General features: G+C 49.9%; 1 protein-coding gene across 2 annotated transcripts; it reads right to left on the bottom strand.

Moving 5' to 3' along the window:
• Window positions 1-204: 204 nt before the first annotated feature.
• On the bottom strand, window positions 205-14,916 carry Psmd3 (proteasome 26S subunit, non-ATPase 3). Of its 2 annotated transcripts, none has more exons than XM_048365862.1 (13): window positions 14,527-14,916; window positions 10,417-10,607; window positions 10,189-10,326; window positions 7,675-7,811; window positions 5,776-5,966; window positions 5,538-5,641; window positions 3,495-3,609; window positions 3,292-3,411; window positions 3,072-3,175; window positions 2,715-2,870; window positions 1,772-1,822; window positions 594-1,632; window positions 205-422 (listed from the first exon to the last, which is right to left on the bottom strand). In XM_048365862.1, exons 1-12 carry the CDS (start codon window positions 14,738-14,740, stop codon window positions 1,555-1,557), a joined length of 1,599 nt encoding a protein of 532 aa, XP_048221819.1. In that variant the 5' UTR covers window positions 14,741-14,916; the 3' UTR covers window positions 205-422; window positions 594-1,554. The 2 variants fall into 2 exon arrangements, with proteins under 2 accessions (XP_048221819.1, XP_048221820.1); XM_048365863.1 differs by having other exon boundaries at window positions 810-1,632; window positions 14,527-14,909.
• Between the last annotated feature and the right edge of the window lie 1,945 nt (window positions 14,917-16,861).

The raw sequence follows: 16,861 nt of genomic DNA, 5'->3' as shown, positions 1-16,861 counted from the left end.
CAGAAGAGCTAGGGCAGTCACACCTGCCCTGTGTGTACCAGCCTCCTCCCTGATCACAGGATCTAACAGGCCTGAGAATGTGCTGTCAGCATCCAGCATGCCTGGGGCCCCGGCCCCACCTCAACTCACACGCAGGTCCTGAAGACTCAGGACGAGCCTGATGTTCATGCCCCTGAGTTGCCCCGCCTGGAAAGGAATTCGAGATGTAATGAATCTTTTATTGGGTCAGCAAAAATCAAAGGATAAAGAGGGAAAGACATTCAATAGCATGATGTCTGTCTTCTGCAGACCACAGGGGGAACTGGGTAACAGGAAGTGGTGTCGCTTCCTGCCAACCTCAAGACTTCCATGAATCCAAGGCAGCATTAGCTTCAAGGATGTGGGGAGAGATAGAAACCAGGGTTTCAGTGAGTAGCTTGGGCCTGGCAAGAAAAAAGAAGATGTACATCAGTGTTCTAAGGGCCAGCCAGAGAATGGAGTAACTCTGGCAATCATTTGTGGCTGGGGTTGGTGGGGAGCACACGGGAAGCCCTCCTGACTCCATGTTTAGTTAGCAAGCAGCCCATCTCCCAGCCCACGGTCTCCCACTCTACCTGCTCTCTGCTCACTTCTGTACACTGTGTGAGGTCTCATGCTTGCTCTTTTTGAACCTCATGCAGGGCTCCTGATTTTAGGAACTAGGAGGCACCCCTCCTGTGTTTGACACATGTGGGAAAGGGGCAAATGTGTAGCAATCTGCCTACTGCCTGAGGGCCAGTTAGGTAAAGAGCAAACCCTACCCTTCAGACCCAAGTTTAAGGCCTCCTTACCTCCTTGGCTTTTCTTCTGGCAGACAAACTGGGTTCTCAGACCACACTTGGGGTTAGGACTTGGAAACCAAGGGAAAAAAAAAATCATACCTGTAACCCTAGCTATTCAGGCTGAGATCTGAGGGTCGCAGTTTGAAGCCAGCCTGGACAAGAAAGCTCATGAGACTCATATCCAATTAAACACCAAAACCCCCTAACGTGAAGAGTGATAGCCTGGAGCGAAATAGCTCAGGGATAGTGCCCAGGCCCTGAGTTCAAGTCCCAGTACTGGCATTAAAAGAAAAGGAAAAAAAAAAATATGGGCCTGTCAATATCACAGCCACAAGGGAGCAAGGCATAGCAAACGATGAGATGTACAGAGCTTTGGAGAACTTTTTATTGTTTAAAAATCATAATTGAAGCTTCAGAAAACATACAACCCAACATTTCCCAACTGCAGGCCCTAATCCATGGGTCTGTCCGTCCCCTCCTCTGCCCTCGCGTCCAGGCAGGCCCCTGCCCTGGAGGCCGCCCGCCCGCCCACCCGCCCTCCTGCCCGTGGCGGGCCATGTCACTGGCTGGAGAGGGGCACGGGAGTGAGGCGGGGTGGCCGGCTCCCAGCACCCTTCACCCTTGCATGGATGCAGTCTGTGAACTGTGTGGAGGAAAAGGGGGCCAGCTCCCTGGGCAAGGGACCCCCCAAATGCCCAAATGGGAAAGACAGAGCCGGTCCCCACTCACCCTCACCCCTCCCCAGCCCCCCAGCTCAAGGGAAGCTGTCGTCGTCATCTTCTGCCATCTCCTTGGCAAACTCCAAGTCCTGCTGCTCGCGCTCACGCCGTTCCTGGAGAGAGAGCGGGATGAGGGCTGGTCCAGCTTGTTCCCTGAACGCCTCCCCCAGGGCCGGAGGCTGCCCAGTTCCAGGCCCCTCTCCCTCTCGGTGTGGAAGGTCAACCTTTTGGTCTTGCCCAAGGGATGCTCACCTCTGCAGACTCCAAGTCCTTGTTGTATGATTTGGGAGGAAACCGCATGGCCTGGGAGGCAGCAGGATGGAAGGAGAGGAGCAGAGAAGGGCAGTCAGTTGACACACCCCTTCCGTGTCCCCAACACCCCAGGCCCGGGAAGGCCCTTCCCCCACTGCGGGAAGCATGGCGCAAGCCGGGTGCAGAAGCGAGAATGAGTACCGGGAAGGGGTAAATGACTGCCCCTGCTGACTAGGCAGGAAGGAGAGGGGGAAGGACACACTGGTTTAGAGATGAAGGAGAAGCCTTCCAGACCAAGGGCTCCCATGTGGAAAGGCCCAGCTTGAGGCACTGGGAGCTGGGACCAGATCTAAAGTGCCTTGTGCATCATGCTGAGTGCGGCTTTGGCTGATCTAAGCAAGACAAACATCCCCGGTTTACTGGAAGACAGGGAAAAATCCCCAAAAACATCGGGGCAAAATAATAGCGCCACACTCAGTGCTTGGCAGAGCAGAGACTTATAACCTTTGTGAAACCAGAACGCATCCTTACATTTTACACGATTTGGGCTTTGAAATGCCTTTACAAGGGAACTTCAATTTAGTCTCGCCCACCCAGCAAGCAGGTGGAGCAGGGACTCTTCCTTCCCATCAGCTCCACAGTGCACAGAACCCCTCCCTGCTGGCCACGGCCCTTCTGAACTACAGAAGCCACTGCAGGCCCACCAGCAAGAGGTTGGCTGTGGACCTGCACGGAGTCTTCCCTCACCTGTCTGGACCTGGACGGAGTCCTCCTGCACCTGTCTGGACCTGGACAGAGTTCCCCCTGCACCCCTGTCTGGCCCTTCAGCTTAGAAATGGGCTGGAAACTGGGCCACAAACCCAGTCAGTCTCCCTAGGAATCCAGGGGTACACGGGGAGGGGCACTTGCTGCCAAGCCTAACACCACAGCAAGGGCCACTCACCTTGACCGACATGTTGTGGATGTCCAGGCAGAAGGAGATGCGCTGATGGAAGGCCAGCTGGGGCTCCCGGGTGGAGTAGATATCAATCATCTCCTTGGACTGGACGTAGCCCTTCTCATGGTTGATGCTGGCCTCAATGACGCCGTCCCGGATGGCCTACAGGCCCCCACAGGGAGGAAGGGTCACAAGAAAGCCCACTGTCTAGGTCTGAGAACCTCTTGTTCCACCTCTGCCCTCTCTAGCTACTTGCTGGCTTTGATGCACAGCACTAGCACTTGCTGAGGAGACCTGGTACTGCTCTCTCTGCATTCCCTTCTGCCTAATCTCTCCCCATTCCCTGCCCCTGACCCAGCCTACCTTGGCGACAATGAATTCTGCATCTTCTGGGCTATCCAGCTGTAGCTTCTGGGCAATGTCAGCCAGGGAGATTCGGGAATAGGAAAGGCTGATCATGCGCACACCTGGGAGAGAAAGGAGCACTGGGTGGGCAGGGGGCCTGCCCTTCCCATGTATCCCACAAGGTTAGCCCCGGCCCTGGAAGTCCCAACTGGGTCCTGCTCAGACCCCGGGTCCGCACCTGTCTTAATCACATTGTGTCGTAGTCGGATAATTAGGGTGTAGGTCCCATCTGCTTGAAACTTCTCCCCAAACTGATCCAGGACCAGGTTGAACTTGGCTAGATTTCCTGTCCTGACAGCTGTGGGGGGACAAGCGAGTGAGCTGACGCACAGAGCACAAGCGGAGGCTACAGTGGAGGGTCCTGGGAGGGAACAGGCCTACCTTGCGTGAGGAGGAAGTAGGGCATGAGAGAGCGCTTAAGGGAGGGCTGGCGGAACTGCAGCCGGTCCGGGATCTCCCCGAGAAGCAGCTCCACCACAATCAGAAGCTTGTGCACCTGGACAGGGGGTGAGAGAACACAGTGGACAGGGAGTCCCACGGGTGCAGGAAGAAAATGGAGCGAGTGTGTGTATGTGTGTGTGTAGGGGTGAAGGAGCCTTCTTAACAGTACAGTGCCTTCTTAGCAAGTGTAAGGCCCCCATTTCAAACCCCAATATGGGGCAGGGGGCTCCATTCTGTAGTGAGGTGGATAGAAAACCAGGCCTTTTCTCCTTTGGAAAACTATGAGGTGTTTCAGAATGGCGTCCACTAAGTGGGCCTCTCATGTTGGCAAGGTGAGTTCAGCACTGTGCAAGGCAAACAACAGACAGGGGGCGACGTGAGGCTGTCCAAGGAGGAGCCAGAGCAGCACAAGACACCCAGTGCTGTTAGAGAGGTGATAGTGTGATCATGTCCACAGCTAGCCAAAGACCTCAGCCCTCCACATTCAGCCAGGAGGTCGCCTGCCCCTTCGAATAATTCTGGGAGAGGGGAAAGCCCTCCCCACCCCCTCCCTTGAGATAAGGTCTTGCTATGCCCGGGCTGGTCTTGAACTCCTGGGCTTAGGTGATCTTCATAGTCTCTAGACCTGGGAGAAATAAGCTTTTATTTTGTATATACTGCTCAAGATTATGGGTTTCAGAATGCAGCTCAGGTGTCTCCAACTCACAACCCTCCTGTCTCAGCCTTCCAAGTGCTGAGATTACAGGCGTGTATACCACCACGCCTAGCCAAAGTATGACAGCTGGTTATAGAAACTTGAACAAGCTAGCCAGGCGCTGGTGGCTCACTCTGGTAATCCTAGCTACTCAGGAGGCTGAGATCTGAGGATTGTGGTTCAAAGCCAGCCCAGGCAGGAAAGTCTGTGAAGACTCTTATCTCCAATTAACCACCAGAAAACTTCAAGTGGCAAAGTGGCGTTGTGGTTCAGAGTGGTAGAGTGCTATCCTTGAGCTGAAGAACTCAGGGACAGTGCCCAGGCCCAGAGTTCAAGCCCCACAACTGACAAAGAGAGAGAGAGAGAGAGAGAGAGAGAGAGAGAGAGAGAGAGAGAGAGAGAGAGAGAGAGAGAGAGAGAGAGAGAGAGAGAGAGAGAAACTTGAACAGACTTAAGGTAATGGGTGAGACCAAGATCTGAGTGTCTGAAAGTAGAAGAGGGAGGAGAGGGAAGCAGAAGTTGCAGTGAGGTGATGTGATGCGGAGGCGCAGTCTCTCGCTACTGGCTTTGAAGTGGAAGGAGATCACACCACAAGGGATGCCAGCAGCCTCCAGAAGTAATCCAATATATTACTGCATATACCATGTGTCTGAAAAGTCATGTCTTTCTGTGAAAATTCTATCCAGCTTTTTTTTTTGCCAGTCCTGGGTCTAAACTCAAGCCTGGGCACTGGTCATTGTCCTTAAACTTCTTTTTGCTCAAGGCTAGTGCTCTACCACTTGAGTCACAGTGCCACTTCTGTTTTTTTCTGAATGATTCATTGGAGATAAAAGTTTCATGGATTTTCCTGCCCAGGCTGGCCTCAAACTGTAATCCTCAGATCTCAGCCTCCCAAGATTCCTAGGTAGTAGTAGGATCACAGAATTTTGGTTTGAGGCTAGACTGGGTACAAAGTCTGGAGCACAAAGATGTGTACCTATCCCAGCTAGAAATGCGAGGGAGCAGATAAGAGCCTGAGGTTTATCAGCATCCAGTCCCACACAGACAGTCAGCAGTGCTTGAAACTCATCTCTTTGGGAGGATGCTCTGAATGTTAAGTTGCCAGAAGTGCAGACAGTGTTTGATGACAGTGCCAACACATGACCCTGACCCTCACAGCTGGAGCAGCTTCTGGGATAAGGCAGGGTACCAAAGCCCTTCCCAGCCCCTCAACAGGAAAGCACAACTTCAGGAGTATCAGATGGGCAAGACGAGGAAGAGGTGAAGAGATGATGCTAACTTTGGCTCACCGTCTGTTTGAAGCCAACAGCTGTGTGCTGAGGGGCTTTGCGAAGGGCATTGGTCATGGTTCTCCGGGCCTCAGAGTACTCCAGCTGAATGGCTTTGATTCGCCCTGAAGGTGGAAGAAAAGCAGAGCGGGTGAAACTAAAATCCTGGCGAACTGGAGCACCAAATGGATCAACCCTTATAAAGTTTGCAACAAATGGGGGTGAGACACCTGCTTTTTTGACCAGGGCCTCTGCTCACCTGTGTAGTAGAGGTACCTGGCCCACTCATTGTTGTTGGCCTGCTCAGGGAACACGGACTTGGACACTAGCTTCTCGGCCTGGTCATACAAGCTGTAGTGTAGGTAATTTCGCAACAGGAGGTTCAACAGGGTGGCCTGCCCATCAGCATCATGCCGCAGGGTGGCTGTCCGGAGCCGGGCATGCAAGAAGCTTTAAGGAGAAAAAAAAAAGGCAGGGGCTGGGAATATGGCCTAGTGGTAGAGTGTTTGCCTCATATTCACGAAGCCCTGGGTTCGATTCCTCAGCACCACATATATAGAAAAAGCCAGAAGTGAGTGGCGCTGTGGCTCAAGTGGCAGAGTGCTAGCCTTGAGCAAAAAGAAGCCAGGGACAGTGCTCAGGCCTTGAGTTCAAGCCCCAGGATGGGGAAAAAAAAAAAAAAAGATATCAAAGGTCTTAAACTACAACTCTGAACTCCCCTGCCCCCAACATCATTCGTTCTGAAGTCCTTTAAAAAGTGATGTGGAAAAAGAAGATGTAGAGACTGGACACCAGTGGCTCAGTCCTATAATTCCAGCAACTCAGGAGGAGTGGCAAAGTCAGCCTGGGCAGACAAGTATGTGAGACTTTATCTTTATTAATTAGAAAAAAAGACCAGGGGCTGGGAATATGGCCTAGTGGCAAGAGTGCTTGCCTCCTACACATGAAGCTCTCTGTTCGATTCCCCAGCACCACATATATGGAAAACGGCCAGAAGGGGCGCTGTGGCTCAGGTGGCAGAGTGCTAGTCTTGAGCAGGAAGAAGCCAGGGACACACCAGTGCTCAGGCCCTGAGTCCAAGGCCCAGGACTGGCCAAAAAAACAAAAAAACAAAAACAGACTGGAGGCGTGGCTTAAGTGGTAGAACAAAAAAGGCCAAGTGAGAAGTCCTGAGTTCAAGCCCTGGGACCAGAAAAAAAGTTATGGGTTAAAGACTACTGTCTCTTCACCAAATTTATCAAATATCAATGGTCATCTGGTTCTGGTGGCTCACACATGTAATCCTAGCTACTCAGGAGGCTGAGATTTGAGGACGGAGGTTCAAAGTCAGCTTGGGCAGGAAAGTCTATGAGACACTTATCTCCAATTAGCCACCAAAAGGGCCAGAAGGTGGCGCTCAAGTGGTAGAGTGCTAGCCCTGAGCACAAAAGCTCTGGGACAATGCTCAGCCCTTGAGCTCAACTCCAGGACCAACACAAACACACACACATACACAGACACACACACAACACACCTAGAAACAAATATCAACAGTCATCTGAATGACGTGCTTTCCCAGATGCACAAAGGATAAAACTTTGTTCTCAGGGAGCTTTAGCGGAGAAGAGAGAGGACCCACAGTAAGTGCACTGTGGACAACTTGACAGAAGGTAGCATGGATTAAGATGCCAGCAGGGGAAGCGCAGTGGGACACAGGGGAGGAATGGGCAGCTATTCCAAGCAGCTGCTCCCTGCAGGACTCCCTGAGGCTGCCTTCAGCAAAGCCTGCAGGAGGTCAGCGGTGCTCAGAGGCGAGTGAGCTCGGGAGCAGAAAGAAGTGAGGCAGGAGGCAGGAACAGGCTGCGCATGTCAGGCCTCATGAGCTCCTGTGAGTACTTGAGCTTCTCCTTGAAGGAAAGAGGGAGGTTTTAAGCAGAGAAAAAACATTTCCAGCCTGCCCTTCCCCTGGCCTACCACTCAGTCCTTCCTTGCTGTGGGGTGAAGAGCTGGGGGGCAATTCTTAGAGCCAGCCATCACCTCCATTTTTTTATTGTTACCTGTGCCTAGCTCAGGGCAGGCTGACCACTGCCCCACTACCCGCTGGGCACATTCCATCTATGAGCTCCTCAACCTCTGTGGTAGTGATGACCCAGGCTCTGACCCCAAGAGCCACCCGTACCTGCGCACCACATCCAGCTTGTCCAGGAACTCATAGACTCGGGCGTGATAATAGTAACACTTTGCAGCCACAAGGTCCAGAGCCCGGCGGTTCTGAGTACTGATCTTCTGCATCAGGTCATCAGAGACTTTCTGTGCCTGAAGAGACAGGGAAGAGAATCAATTGGCAGTTCCTCAAGAGGTTAAACCCAGTTATCATGAGCCAGCAAGCTCAAGAGACCAGGAAACAAGTTCACACAAAAGCCTACACACATAGCCAGGCACATCCCAGCACTGCAGAGGCTGAGACAGGAGACTGTAAGTTGAAGGGCAGCCTAGGTACATGTGGAGACCCTGTCTCAATCAAAAACAAACTCGTTGGGCACTGGTGGCTCATGTCTGTAATCCTAGCTACTCACAAGACTGAGATTTAAGGAATATAGTTTGAAGCCAGTCTGGATATGAAAATCGATGAAACTCTTTGTCTCCAACAAACTTCCCAGAAAAAGCTGGATGTGGCTCAAAAGGTAGAATGCTAGCCTTGAGCACAAGGAGACTCAGGATGGTGCCTAGGCCATGAGTTTAAGTCGCAGGACAGGTACACGCGCACACACACAGAGGCATGCAGGCACGCACGCATGTGGTGCCCCCCCCCCCACTAAAACAAAACAAAAAAAGTCCCCAGGGGCTGGGGATATGGCCTAGTGGCAAGAGTGCTTGCCTCATATACATGAAGCCCTGAGTTCAATTCCCCAGCACCACATATATAGAAAACAGCCAGAAGTGGTGCTGTGGCTCAAGTGGCAGAGTGCTAGCCTTGAGCAAAAGGAAGGCAGGGACAGTGCTCAGGCCCTGAGTCCAAGGCCCAGGACTGCCCCCCTCCCAAAAAAAAACAAGCCCCCCAAATTACAATGTGATACATCACTGGGATGTCATTCACATAATATTCACATAAGTAGAAGAAGGCATGACGTAAGGCCACATATCATAGAGTTCTATTTAGATAAAATATCTGTAACAGGCAAATGCTCCATAGATACTAGAAACAGACAAATGGTTTTTGGGGGCTGGGGGAGAAGAGATGGACAAGTGTAGTGTTACTAAGGTGAGAAAAATACCCTGGAATTGGTAGTGATGGCTATACCACCTGTGGGTATAGTAAAAACTGCTGAGCTGAACACTTCCACAACAAGTCAACAAAACGGTGGGGAGAAAAGGAAACAACAAAGCAGGGAATGAAGAGGGGCACTGTCATTTCTTGCCTGTCCTCTTGGAAGAGGTTATGACAAGGAAGCTGGCTGGAGCTGGGGAAATGGCAGAAGTCCTCCAGAGGTGAATATCCCTTAATGGAAATACTAGAAACCAGAAATGTTTTGGATTTAGGACTCTTTTCTTCTACACCTAGATTTGCAGGATATTAACATGTGAGTTATCTTTGGGCTGCACCTCATACCCGGAGGTAATTCTACACAGTAATTTTAGGGTGCCTGTGTGTTGACTGGACCCTGTCACTTAGGATCAGATGTGACACTCTCCTGTTGTGTCATCATGTTGATGTACCGAAGTTCCAGCTTTGGAGCATTTTGGATTAGGAATGCTCAGCACGTGTTTGATTTGAAACTGTTCTTTGGGGGTGGAGGGGCCAAGAGTGAGTGTGGTTCAGTGGTAAAGCACTTGCTTAGTAAGTAGAGGACCTAGGTTCAATCCTAGTACCACAGTACCACACACACACACACACAGAAAAATATAAAATCTACAAAATGGAGCTATTTAGTATCATAGAAGTAGCTGACATTTATTAAAGTACTGCAAAGGCTACTCTGCTGTACAGAGGATATTTGTTTTCTTTTCTTTTTGGCAGGTCCTGGGGTTTGAACTCTGGGTCTGGGCACTATCCCTGGGCTCCTTCTGCTCAAGGCTAGCACTCTTACCACTTGAGCCATGGCGCCACTTCCAGATTTTTCTGTAAATGTGGTGCTGAGGAATCAAACCCAGGGCTTCATGCATGCAAGGCAAGCAATCTAACACTAAGCTAAATTCCCATCCCCATGATATGTATTTTTAAACACAATATTTTATGTTGTACTAACAATTTTGTAAGGTGGGCAATATTATTTTACATGTAACTAATAGAAATTAATTTGCCTAAGGTACAGACAGGATTAAAACCGAGTGTTTCGGTCCCCAAGCTCCTTACTTTTATCAAGGAATCCATTATGTTGTTATTGTGCCACAGATGGAACAGTATGACCATCGCCAGGCCTTTCCCATGGTGCCAGATGTAGGTCAAGCACATTAGCATGTAGGAATACAGGAAGAAAGAGTCTGGGGATAGTTGCTCCATCTTTAGACAGGTCTTGCTATGTAGCCCGGGCTGGCCTCGAAGTTACAATCCTCCTGTCTTAGCCTCCTGAGCACTGGGATGATAGGTGCGTGTTACTATGCCTGGGGGGACAGCTCTTCTTCACTAGGCCAGTTTCCCTCACAAACTCCTCGCACAGCTTGGGACCCATTGATATCACAGCATCCTGGATACCTCTTTGTAGCGCTTGCTGTTCATCAGGAAGATGATCATGAGAAGCTGGAGATAGGCCTCCACTTCAGGCAGGAGTGGTGCTGATGCAGCTTTTCCCGTGCGTGGACGGAACTGTAAATCAGCTTCTGTGTCCATGGGCTGGGAGAGCAGAATTGACATCGCTAGTAAGAAGAGAGGTTTTCAGGAAGGAAAGAGTTCACACCCTATAAAATGACCTGTCCCACTCACCTCTTCCAGAAAGAGTAGCAAAAAGTCTCGAGTAGCATTGTTTGAGGTGAAGAAGCCATGCACGGCCTTATAGAGGACATAGTGGTTGAGGCGGCGTGATGTAGACGGCAGCATCCGCAGGGCCCTCAACACAAATCGAGGCTCCTTGCCCGAGACGGCCTTCTCCAGCTGCTTCACATGCTCTTTGATGTCTGCAGAACACCAGAGGAGAAAAAGCTAATGCTGTGTCCAGCTGCTCCCATTCCCTACCACTCCAGCCACACAGTTCTAGGGGCCTGGTAGGCAGGGTCAGAATGGGGACTCACAACCTTTGGCCTAAAAGGGTCAGTAATACTTATGAAGGCAGTAGGCACATTGAACTTTAGGTACAGCTAAGAGATAAGGAAAAAATACAGCTAGGGCTGGGGTAAAGGGTGACAGAAAAATAGGGGGAAAAAAGAAACGAAGCAGAAGAAACACAGATCTCAAAACAAGAAACACTTTCTAAACATAAACAATGAGAGAAATCTCGGACACAAATGACTTTGACTTCATTCCTCCTATTTTTATTCTACAAAGAGCTCATATATATATATATATATGTATATATATATATATATTTAAAAGAAAATCTACTGCCATAGACTTAACCAGAAGAGGGACACAAATAGCTAATAGACATAAAGAGTAGACTTCATTAGAAACGGTTTTTTTTTTTTTTTACCAGTCCTGGGGCTTGGACTCAGGGCCTGAGCACTGTCCCTGGCTTCTTCTTGCTCAAGGCTAGCACTCTGCCACTTGAGCCACAGCGCCACTTCTGGCCATTTTCTGTATATGTGGTGCTGGGGAATCGAACCTAGGGCCTCATGTATACGAGGCAAGCACTCTTGCCACTAGGCCATATCCCCAGCCCTAGAAACGGTTTTATACTACTAAAATTAGCAGTATTTTAAAGATGAAAATAAAGACAGTACATGGGCTGGGAATATGGCCTAGTGGGTAGAGTGCTTGCCTCGTATACATGAAGCCCTGGGTTCGATTCCTCAGCACCACATATATAGAAAAGGCCAGAAGTAGCACTGTGGCTCAAGTGGCAGAGTGCTAGTCTTGAGCAAAAAGAAGCCATGGACAGTGCTCAGGCCCTGAGTTCAAGCCCCAGGACTGGCCAAAAAAAAAAAAAAGACAGTACAGTGAAAAGGTATTTCTTCTACTATAATATAAATCAGATTTTCTGAAAAATATGCATGAAAAACTATAAATGTGCAAACTGGCTCTGGGGGCTAGTATTCCCAGCTACTCAGGAAGCTGGGATCTGAAGATGGAGGTTAGAAGCCAGACGAAACAGACAAATCTGACTCTTATCTCCAATTAACCAGTAAAAAGCTGGAAGTAGAGATGTGGTTCCAGTCTTAAGTAAAAAAGCTAAGCTCAAGCCCTGAGTTCAAGCTCTAATACTGGCATATACCACACACACACACCCACACATACAAACACACACACTTTAGAAATGCTTGCATCCGTAACCCTAACTATCCAGGGGGCTGAGACATGGAGGATAAAGATTAGAAGCCAGCCTAGGAAGTCCTTGAGATTCTATCTCCTATTCATCAGCAGAATGTGGACAGGAGGCATGCTCAAGTGGTAGAGCTCGGCTATGGGCAAGCAAGCCTGCACAGCACTGAGTTTGGCCTAAGGAAGGGGTTAGGGGGAGAAATGTTTGATTCTGAGAACCTACACTTAAGAAAAAATTATACAAGTAGATTTAAAAACCTGAGCAAAGATGATGGCTGCAAAGCTAATACAGCAAGAAACTGGAACTACTTTAACTGTGAAGCAATAAGGAAATATACATACACATACGCACATAGTTTCTTGGTTGCCTTTGTATATTTTCCACTTAGCCCAGGGTGTCTGAGACACAGAACATCTAATATTTATGGAGGGCTTGATATGCATTTACCATATACCAGGCACAGTTGTAAGCATTTTAATGTTTGCAACAATAAATGAGGTGCTATTACTCTCATACACATGGGGCGATTAATTCCAAAACTTGTACTTTTTTTTTTGTTGGTCATGGGGCTTGAACTGTGGGCTTGGGCTCTGTCCCTGAGCTCTTCAGCTCAAGGCTAGTGCTCTACCAGTTGAACCACAGCACCATGTTTGGTAGTTAAGAGTCTTAAGCCTGGGCTGGCTTTGAACCACTATCCTCAGATCTCAGCCTTCTGAGTAGCTAGGATTATAGGTATGAGCCACCGGCGCCCAGATGAAATTTGTACTTTTTTTTTTTGGCCAGTCCTGGGCCTTGGACTCAGGGCCTGAGCACTGTCCCTGGCTTCTTCCCGCTCAAGGCTAGCACTCTGCCACTTGAGCCACAGCGCCGCTTCTGGCCGTTTTCTGTATATGTGGTGCTGGGGAATCGAACCTAGGGCCTCGTGTATCCGAGGCAGGCACTCTTGCCACTAGGCTATATCCCCAGCCCGAAATTTGTACTTTTAACAAATGTTTATGTTTACTACCAACAAATGTTCATGGAACAAAGTGAATGTTATGTTCATATTCTAAAAGTGAAAAAGGCAAAATCATCTATATTTAGTCATACTTTGATCCAAACTCTCTATATAACAATCTCAATTATGGAAGAACAGCTTGAAAATTCATAAAAAAAAACCTGGCCAGTTAGAGCACCTCACATCTGTAATCCCAGCTCCTCAGTAGTCAGGAAGGCAGAGAACAGAAGGATTATTGTTCGAGGCCAGTCCAGGCAAAAAGTTAAGACTCTGTCTTAACCAATAAAGTCCAAAGTGGTGGCCCATATTTGTAACTCTAGCTGCAAGATTAGCATAGGGAGGACAATCACAATCCAGACTGCCAGAGGGAAAAAGTACAGTCCCTATCCAAAATAAAAAGGGCTGGGGGCATGACTAAGGTGGTAGAGTGATTGCCTGCCTAGAAAGTATGAAGCCTTGAGTTCAAATCCTAATACTACCAATGGGGGAGGGGGATGTTAACCTTGGGCGAATCTCACTGTTACTTTTCATATTTCCCAAAACTTCTAAAATAAACACAAACTAAACAGAGGGCAATGCTGACTGGCATCTTTGTCGCTGGCTATAATTACATTAGGTAAAAGGATCGTTATTAGATACTGATTATGTTGCCTGACTTTAGAGTAGCAGCTAAAGTAGCAGCTGAGGTAGTCAACATTGTAACATTCTTAAAAGCACCACCCGAGGGCATAGCCTTTCTAGTCTCAATGTTTTGAGGTAGTTTCTCCTGCAGTAAAGAAAACCCAGGTAGGGAGTCTGCTCCAACTGGATCCAGAGTACAGAAAGATACCAGGTTCAAGAGAGAAGGGAGTAAAGGCCTGAAGGGAATGGGTAAAAAACAAAACAAAAACTTCAGCTAGAGAAATTATGAAGGAAGACAAGAGGTGGTTGGCCCAGCGCTGGTGTCTCACATCGGTAAATCTAGCTACTCAGGAGGCTGAGATCTGAGGATCGCGGTTCAAAGCTAGCCGGAGCAGGAAAGTCCGCGAGACCTTTTATCTCCAGAGAACCGGAAGTGGCCCTGTGGTTCGAAGTGATGGAGCGCTAGCCTTGAGCAGAAAGAGCTCAGGTCCTGGGTTCAAGCCTCCTGACCAACAAGGGGGGGGGGGGAAGACAAGAGGTTAGGAATGGTCCTCTGTAGGGGACTGTGCTAAGGTAGTTAAGCCAATAGACATCTTCCATAAACTTTTAGAAATAAACGGATTCCTCCGACCTTCTTCATACACGCTGCTTTCTAAAGGGATAGTCACACATAGAAGGCACTGAAAATCAGGCAGGTAGGATGGAGCTGGAGTAGGTCAGAAGGGAAGACTCAGAATGGGGAGGCCCCAGACCCAGTGGGACCTAAATCCAGCCTCCGATAGGACAAGGCGATGTAAGGGTCGTCCACAGGCTGGAAGCAAGGTTCGTTTGGGACTGGAGTGGCCGGGGGACGGGGTGGTGGGGCCCGGCACTACCGGTCCCAATCCCAGGGGCCGGGGCCAATGGAGGCCGCGCCGGGGTCCCGGACAGAAGCCGTGTGTGTCACCAGGTCACTGTCACCGGTGGGTGGTGCCGCGCGTCCCGACCCCCGCTCCCGTACCCTCTAGAGTGACGGTGTCCAGCTCTCGCTGGGAGTGCTCCGCCGTCGCCGGCTTGCCGTCCGCCTCCCCGGTGGAGCCGCCACCGGCTGCCGCCTCCTCTTTCATCTCCACATCCTGAGGGGCCGAGGGGGGTGGCGGCTCTTGTTCCCCTCCGCCCGGAGGCGGCTTTGCCTTGTCGGCGCCTCGGCGACGCGCCGAGCCCTCCTGCTTCATGGCGCCTGGGGTCGCGGCCTAGTCCGGGGACCCAGACCGGGGCCTCGCGTGAACCCTCGCACTAGGGACCAGGAACCAAGGCGGGCCTGCAGAGTGGCGCGGGCTCGCGGCGGGCCGCACGATGACGGAGCAGCTGCAAACCCCTACCCGGCGCAGGGCCTTCTGGGAAATGCCAGGCCTGGAGGGCCGATGGCCGAATCAACAAAGGGGAGAGAAATCAACTGCCGAGGTTCAGGATGGGGGCGGGTCTTCGAGGAAGGAGCGGGGGAGGAGTCAGTGTGAGTTGGTGGAGCTTTCTTTGAAGTACTTAATTGTGTTGACTTAAAAAAGGAAAAATCCTCCTCTAGAGTGCATTTCTGATGATGTCCACGAGAGGTCCCTTCAGGCTCTAACGTTGGGTATGACAGACTTGTTAAGCATTCCCCTGAAGTGGACCTATCAGAGCGCGAGAACGTATATCGTCATGAGTTGCTAGGCGGGTTTTGAGCCCTGGTTGGCCCAGTTGGCCCCGGGGGCTGAGTCGGCTTCGACAACCCTCAATCTACTTGGCTCAGCTCAACCGCCACCCCGGGGCCTCCAGCGCGAGGGGAGATGCGACGCCGCCGAGGAGCTAACTGTTGGGCTTAGGATAAACGGAATTCGGGAGTAGGGAGAACCCTGTGGGATCCGGACTTCCTGGTCAGGTTTTAGTTTAGTGCTGAAAAGGGTGTAAAATCCCTGCCGCCTGGCACTGTTAGAGGCGCGCCTGTAATCCTAGCTACTCAGGAGGCCAAGATCCAGGATCAAGGACCGAAGCCAGCCAGGTCAGGAAAGTCCATGAGACTCTTCGCTCCGATTAAACACCAAAAAGCCGGGTGACACTGATCAAGATGCTTGCATTCATAACCCAACACACAGAATTGACACCCCCTTTGCACAAGTAGCTAATAAAAATAAATAAGCATAGGTAAACACCAAAAAAAAAGCCAGAAGTGGCGCTGTGGCTCAAGTGGCAGAGCACTAGCCTTGAGTTCAGGGATAGCCCGGTCCCATTACTGTAGGCGATGATGATGGGGATGGGGATGGTGGTGATGATGGGGATGGTGATGATGATAAAGACCCACTCTGTGGGCTAGCACTTGGTGGGTGGGCTGTTGAACAACGCAGCTTGAGAATGTAATGTATGGGGGAGTCTATAGATAGGAGGGCATTCTGCTCAGAGCTGATGTATATTGTGATGGCAAAGACTTTTGGGAGGGGGTGGGAATAGGGCCGCCGCCGTCGTGGTAGAGTGCTTGACTACCATGCACGAAGCCCTCGGGTTCGATTCCTTAGCACCACATATATAGAAAAAGCCAGAAGTGGCGCTGTGGCTCAAGTGGCAGAGCGCTGGCCTTGAGCAAAAAGAAGCCAGGGACAGTGCTCATGCCCTGAGTTCAAGCCCCAGGACTTGGAAAAAAAAAAAAAAAGACTTTTGGGAGCTACATGAAGGGGGCACTTTATTCACCCAGACAGACACTTGTGAAATGGGCAACACAATAATGTTGTGCCTAATGATATAAGTACACACAAACGCACACACACTATGTTCCATGTGTCTTTTGTGTTCTTGTTTTCATACTGTTATTGCAAGCAATTATCTGCCTTAAGCAGCCACTTGCCAAACGGAAAAAACGTGTGTCCCAGTTTTAGAGAACATGCCTAGACTTATTCCTCCCTAATTGTAGTATCAACCATTCACCCCCACAGCTAGGAGTTGGATAACAGGACTTTTGAATCATTACTGGAACAAACTATGAAAGTGTTTTTTTTAATAACACGGTATCTGTAACTGAGGTGGATGAGCCATGTAAAGGCAGAAATCAGACCTGTTTTGTTGTTTATCCTTATGATCAAAGATGTAACCCTTCTGCATAGTTAGGAGGTTAGCTCATCTCTCTAAAGTTTACATCACAAGGAAAAAAAGCAATCAAGTCTGCAGATAACAACCCAGTGTGTCTATGAGCAATATAGTAAGGCTTTGGAAGTAGCCCAGTATATGGGCGAGGAAGGTTTAACACAAAGCTTTTGGCAGTTGGTCATGAATTCTTAGTGAGTGAGAAAACTAGCTTGGGGGTGGAGGGGAGGTCGTAATAAGGGGGA

Source organism: Perognathus longimembris, chromosome 17 (genome assembly GCF_023159225.1).
Source record: "Perognathus longimembris pacificus isolate PPM17 chromosome 17, ASM2315922v1, whole genome shotgun sequence".
Lineage (NCBI taxonomy): Eukaryota > Metazoa > Chordata > Mammalia > Rodentia > Heteromyidae > Perognathus > Perognathus longimembris.
This window is presented reverse-complemented; position numbering and strand designations above follow the sequence as displayed.